The sequence below is a fragment of the Chroicocephalus ridibundus genome, chromosome 9, assembly GCF_963924245.1.
Source record: "Chroicocephalus ridibundus chromosome 9, bChrRid1.1, whole genome shotgun sequence".
NCBI lineage: Eukaryota > Metazoa > Chordata > Aves > Charadriiformes > Laridae > Chroicocephalus > Chroicocephalus ridibundus.
This window is the reverse complement of record NC_086292.1, coordinates 40,975,190-40,981,326: the sequence shown is the minus strand read 5'-3', so window position 1 is coordinate 40,981,326 and position 6,137 is coordinate 40,975,190. Positions and strand designations below refer to the sequence as shown.

At 42.0% G+C, this 6,137-nt stretch overlaps 1 protein-coding gene across 2 annotated transcripts; it reads right to left on the bottom strand.

The window, feature by feature from the left end:
- Window positions 1-1,457: 1,457 nt before the first annotated feature.
- BCL2A1 (BCL2 related protein A1) lies at window positions 1,458-4,982 on the bottom strand. 2 transcript variants are annotated; one of them, XR_010072517.1, is made up of 3 exons: window positions 4,413-4,982; window positions 2,252-2,941; window positions 1,458-1,564 (listed from the first exon to the last, which is right to left on the bottom strand). XR_010072517.1 is itself a non-coding variant. In XM_063346392.1 (2 exons), the coding sequence occupies exons 1-2, from the start codon at window positions 4,830-4,832 to the stop codon at window positions 2,837-2,839; spliced, it is 525 nt and encodes a 174-aa protein (XP_063202462.1). In that variant the 5' UTR covers window positions 4,833-4,982; the 3' UTR covers window positions 2,076-2,836. The 2 variants fall into 2 exon arrangements, 1 of the variants encoding a protein (XP_063202462.1); XM_063346392.1 differs by lacking the exon at window positions 1,458-1,564 and having other exon boundaries at window positions 2,076-2,941.
- Between the last annotated feature and the right edge of the window lie 1,155 nt (window positions 4,983-6,137).

Sequence of the window (6,137 nt, the reverse complement as noted above, 5' to 3'; positions counted from 1 at the left end):
CACCGTCCACGGAATGGTTTCATATCCCTAAGGCACCCGCCGGTGGGCCTGGGCGGTGAGGGCCCGTGGTGGAAGAAGCCCATGGGCCCTGTGGCACAGGCCTGGGGTTCGGGACGCCGTCGGCCTGCCAGCCCGCGGGGAAGGTGTGCTGGCCTGCCAAGCCGTGTCCCAAGGGAGCCGCTGGAGGCTTCGTATTGGCACATTTAATGATCTAACATTCCTCTAAGCGCAGAAAGGGAGGTTTCCATAGGAGGATAGTTGTTTTCATAAATCTGTTGTACGTGACACTTGGTGACGTCTCAATTTAGCTACTGTGCGCGTTGGTGAAGTCATCAGCTGTCCCACTTTGCAGCTCTTTGACCTCATCTTTTGCTCTAGGAACAGCGTTGTGTTCTCCTGACAGCTGTAAGGGTCCCTTGAAGAGTGGTGCCCCGGGACTTGGGACACCGCTCGGTGTCATGTATAGATAACTCCATTACAACTAACAAAGCATATCTGTACTATTTTATAAGACTTAGCTAATAGCACTGTTTTTTTCAGGCATTTTATTATGCTTAGAATCCACATGGTATATCTCACCACTGCTATTCTTGCTCTTAAATGCAGAGCAAAAGGAGATTTCGTCCTGGTGAAGATAATCTGGAGCCCACTGGACCATTAATGATCCAGGCTTCTTTTGTTTAAACCCAGGCCTTTGCATGAAGGCAGGTTCTAAAACTACTGCATCACCTAGATTTTGAAAAGGCTAGGTTAGCCTTTTGTATTTAGTTAAAAATTTGTACTCCCCAGTATGAAACAGGTTGCTAGATTAGTGTAAAAGGAAGTGAATGTGGTATTAATAGTGGTGTTAGTCACTACACGATGCGCTTAGAATAGTGCACAAAAAGGAACTGAGTAAGAATTGCTGTTCTTATGAAGACTTAGACTGCAAATAAATAAATACATGTCAAAATGTGTTTTAAAATGTCATTTCTGACAGGAACTTCTATAGGTGTTCTGGAGTTGGGCATTTTCCCTTAGTTGCCCCTTGCCCTCAGGATGCTGCCATCTCTTCAACAGCAACAAAGTTTATCTCGAAAGTCCTGCTATATATGCTAGATAATCTTTCTTGTTTTCATTGGGGAAGGGGAGAGGGAGAAATACAGGTTTTAGTAAATGTTAACATCTGTTTGAGTTCTGTAGTTTAACCCACCAAGTTATACCCTAGAATCACAGAACAGCCCAGGTTGGAAGGGACCTCGAAAGATCTTCTGATCCCTTGGGAAAGGGGGCCTAGACAAAACTATCTAGCACCGTGCCCAATCGCTTCTTGAAAACCTCCAGTGGTGAGGAGGTTGTTCCAGTAAATGATTGTTCTTGCTGTAAAAAAAATCTTACATTGAGATGAAAGATGGAGAACTCATTACCAGAAGGATGAAAGATGGAGATCCCATTACCAGGAGGAGGCTGCTTTCTTCTCCCGGTATCGTGAAGCCTTGATTGCCTAGAGGATTTGTCTTGGAGAACAATGCTGTTGTGTGCCACGGGCAACCGCTGCCTCAGCGTGGTTCACATCCCAACACGTCTACAAAAGAAGAAGAGTGTTTAGACCCAGCCTTAATTCCCTAATGTAGGAGAGTCACTACAGCTAAAGAAAACCCTTCTAGAATGAATTCTTGAAGAATTACTGTTTAACCTTTGAAAGCTAATGGAATGTGGGGCAAAAAATAGTTGCCCCAGACTAAAAGCCTGGAAGCCTGTTAGGTCCTACTTGTGAATTTGCTGAGTTTTGTGGTGTATCCCAAAAAACTAGTTACTGTGTTCAGAGCAGATCCAGTTCATTTATTTTGCTACAATCTGTCTGTTTCTTATACAAGCTACCAGATAATGCTTAAGAAGTACTATAGGCAATTAAAGTCTTGACATCCATGGACTTCAGGTCAAACCCATGTACCACGTGGATTCTCCAGTAGCACTGTGGTAGCTTTTCTAGGAGTTATCTTATTCAGGTAGACCTTTTCCCATCGTCCTCTTTTTTTTTTCCTAAATAAATGAGACCAATCATAGGACTTTAAAATACATATTTTAATGTGTTTTTGAAAAATATTAGTGTATTTACACAAATTTCTCGTTTTAAAAATATTTTGTACTTGCCAATTTTAAACCATCTAGTTTAAAAAAAAGTTCAGCCAGATGACTACATTACACAAACTCGAAAGAACATTCAGTGTAGATATAAGCAATTAAAAAAATACAACAAAGAAACACATACCATTGCATTAACAGTAAGTGAGTGCACATTTTTAAGTTGCTAGCTTCCACAAATTGTTCTTCCCATAACAATTGCTTAGTCTGTGTCCGTAACTTGTACCCACTTTTACACTGGAATTTGCATTTCCTTTTTCTTCATAGAGCTTCCCCCTCCCCAGCTTTGCTTATAAAAAGGTTGCAATAAAATGCATTACAGTAGTATTTCATTTACAAAACAAATGACATTTAAACTTGTTTCTTAACCCATTGGATTGTATTTCAGTACAACAACGTCCTTTCATGGAGGTGCAACAGAGACTCCAAGAGCTGCCTGGATAAGGAGAACGGTCTCTCTCTGGAAGCAGTCCCACCTGGAAAGGGTGACTTGAATTGCTGCTATGTCGATTCCTCTTTGGAGGGATCTCATCTTCAGGTTTGGCAATTAGGACAGCATGTTAAACATTGTATTTAGTCAAAATAAATACAAATAAATTAAAAACTAATGATGGAAGAAAATGACTTTCCCATTGATATTGCTTGGAGGAAAGCTTAGCAATGAAGCTTGTGGCAATATCTAGATTATACACGAATGGCAGGTCCATTTATTTCAGTAGTACTCTCTGAACAAGGAAAAAACAGCCATGAACATGGCCGTAATTTTGGAGAAAGATAGTAGTGATCTTCTTTCAAACTTTGTGAGGAAGCCATTTTCCTACGGAAAAGAACAGGCACAGTTAGGAACAGCTGAAAAATAACGGGTAGGAAAAAAACACCACTCTCTGCTGGTGTCAGATTAACAGAGCGCTACACCATTGTGCACAGAGGGGCAGGTGTTCAGAGCTCTACCTCCAAAAGATGAATAGGGCTTTAAAAACAGTAGCTGAAAATAGCTGCACCTCCCTGAATGTTTGTTTTATCTCCAAGTCAAGACTCTGCTCTCCTTGTGTAAATAGAAAATGAACTTGAACTGTATCATCTGAGCCCACATCTTCAAGGAAGATACAAGTACTATGTTTCTGATGTAGTAATATACTTATAAATAGCTGCCTTTAAGCCTCCCTATTCTACTGTGATGAGCCACGCGTTATGACAGAATGTTGCCAGGAGTTGATACTTCTCTTAAATAAAATTGACTCTCTTTGAAGGAGATGGAAAGAGAGGCCTTTACAATAAATCCAATGCATCAAGGGTCCCTGACTCACTATCACCTTTTTTATTGCTACCAGACAGAGAAGGAGCAAAACAAGCAAAAAGAAAAAAGGAAAAGTAAGACACTAGAAAACAAGTGAGGAGAAAAAGTAATAGCAAATATGGAATATAAGAGAAGTGGGACGAGAGAGGGGTGGAAAGAGAAAGTAACATTTACATATAGGTAAAGGAAAAAAGTACCAAGGAAATAACTGGCTCTGATGTCATTGATTCTCAGCTTCCCCTAATGGCAAAAGACAAAAGTATCGACGTGATGAAACTCTGCAAAGCAAAAGGGGCGTCCCCTCCACTGGCAGAAGGGAATTTCAGCAGCTTGGCAAAATAATCCACATACCGACAAATGCTTTTCTGAGCATTGACCATTGATATATGGAAGTTCTAGGATTATCTCAGTCCAAATAAACAGAAAAGATTTAACCCCAGTTGCATTTACCTGCAAATTTGTTGAAGTAAAACTGATTTGGGAGATTAAATAATGACTTTGTTGGAATCCACAGCAAAAGTACTGACTTCAGCTGTGAGGATCACACCTGGGTATTTTTCTCTTACCTTGAACTTTAGTATTTTGGACCAACTGTCCTATGCACTAGCTTTAGGATTTTAGATTTAATAATGGGAAATTGGATGGCATGCATAGTTTAACCTGCTTTGAGCAGGAGGCTGGACCAGATGATTTCCTAAGGTCCCTCTCAATCTGAATTATTGTATGATGCTATGATTCAAGACTAACTCCAGGGTTGTGGCTGTTACAGGTACAGCTGGTGGCTTTTTGAAAGGAGAGCTTTTATCATTGTTCTATTTAAAGCAGAAGCAAAGCTTTCACTGTTAATCTCAAGGAGACATTCCAGACTTCAAATATTAAACCACCAAATAAAACCCTGAACAAAATGTTTTTAACAGTGTCTGTAACAATAGTTTCCCTTAATTAAACAAAATCTCCTAATCTGGACTTTGGTGGAAAATGAGAAACTTACCCAGCCACCGTTAGCATCTATCCATTCGGCTTTGTTGTTTATTATGTACTCCGTGATGAAATAAGAAATCTGCTCCTTCTCCTCTACAGTCAGCTGAACTCCATGCTCTTGCAGCTTCTTAGTGAGAAGACCTCCAAATGTAAATATGGTCATAATTCGTCCCCAGTTAGTATTTCCGTCAGCAAATTTTTCTTCCATGACACCATTGAAAATTCTCTTGGCAACAGCTACAGAGGTAATATCAATTTTGTCCAAGAATGGTCTGAGAGCCTCCTCGGTTTGATCTTGCAGCGAAGATGCAATGTTTCGCAAGACGTGAGCAACCCTGGTTTGGGCTGGTCCAAGATGTGTCTCCTGTAGCACATACTGCAGATAATCTTGGGCTAAGTAATAAACGTAATAGAACTCAGCAGTTTCCATTTAGAACGAACCGTAGAGAGCAGTGCACCGCTCTTAATCAAGGTCAGTAATGAGCAGCCACAGGACGTGCTCACAGCTTTGTGTCGTCTGGTTTTGATGGAATTTCTTTGCTTTTAACACAGAAGTTCCTGTAAAGACCTAGTGACTTAATGGTTGTGTGGGTTGTGGAATATGTCACAGCGGAAACGAAAGAAAAAGTGGCTGCTCAAGGGGAGAAAACATGTCGTCTTGAGTGATTTATTATTTCTCTAAATAGTATGATTCCACAACTGAAATCTACCAGCTTTTACCACATTCTTCAGCAGTATCAATTGGCATTTCCTAGGGACTTTTGCTATGTAACACTAGCAGAGGTTTGGCATTTGGCTTACAAACTGCTGAGAATGGTGTGGGCTAGCAAAGGTTAGGCATTCGGCTTGAAAAAACATGCCTAAAAAGTGTATGCTAGAGGAGCATGCAGCCCCCCATCCACCCCAGTCTCCTCATTGCCAGGGGTTAAGGCTGGAATCTGTGTTGCGGGTTTAAGGGTTATTTCTGGTTCACAACTTTTTGAAGAAACTGGTAGGCATCTCCAACAGGATGGGAGGATGGATAAACTTCCTTCAGCACTCGGGGAGCTTTACATAACTGCAAAAAGTGGGAACACAACAGTGGTGCGAGTCCGGATGGGAAAAGGGGAAAGCCAGCTTTATAGCATCTTTATAGCGTTATCCCCTGATCCAAACTTTCCCACACTCTCTCTGTGAGTGTTCTTCAAGGTCCTTCTTTGAAGATCTGAATGGGTAGCTTCAAAGATTTCTTTCCCCCCACGGGGAGTTCTGCTGTAAAAGACATTATTAGTGTAACAGACAATGCTAATGCAGTCAGCATGTCAGAACATGGGATGGAAACTACGGGGCCAAGCTTGTGATGTGTGATACCATCTGAATCTTTCATGACAGGTAACAAAAGAAGTATCGTGATCGACCCGTCCCTCATCCAGGGCTCTTCCTTCTTGGAAAGCAAAAGGAATTCCCAACCCCACACACCAACAGCTCTCTGCTCCACGGAGGGCAATGAGCCACATGCCAGTCCCGGCTGCTCCCTGATGGCCAGACCTGTGAAGGTGGGCAAGGCTGCATGTCTGGTGGCCAGCACCGGGCTCGAGTCTCAGATGTCAGGGTAGCACTGGCACCTAATCGTACTGGAGCAAAGCATACCTGGGTTGTGATACAGCTCTGCTGGCAGTATGTTGCTAAGCCTCACTAGCCCCCCCCAAAATGTGTATGCTACTACTCTGACATCGCAGTTTTGCAGAAACCCGTT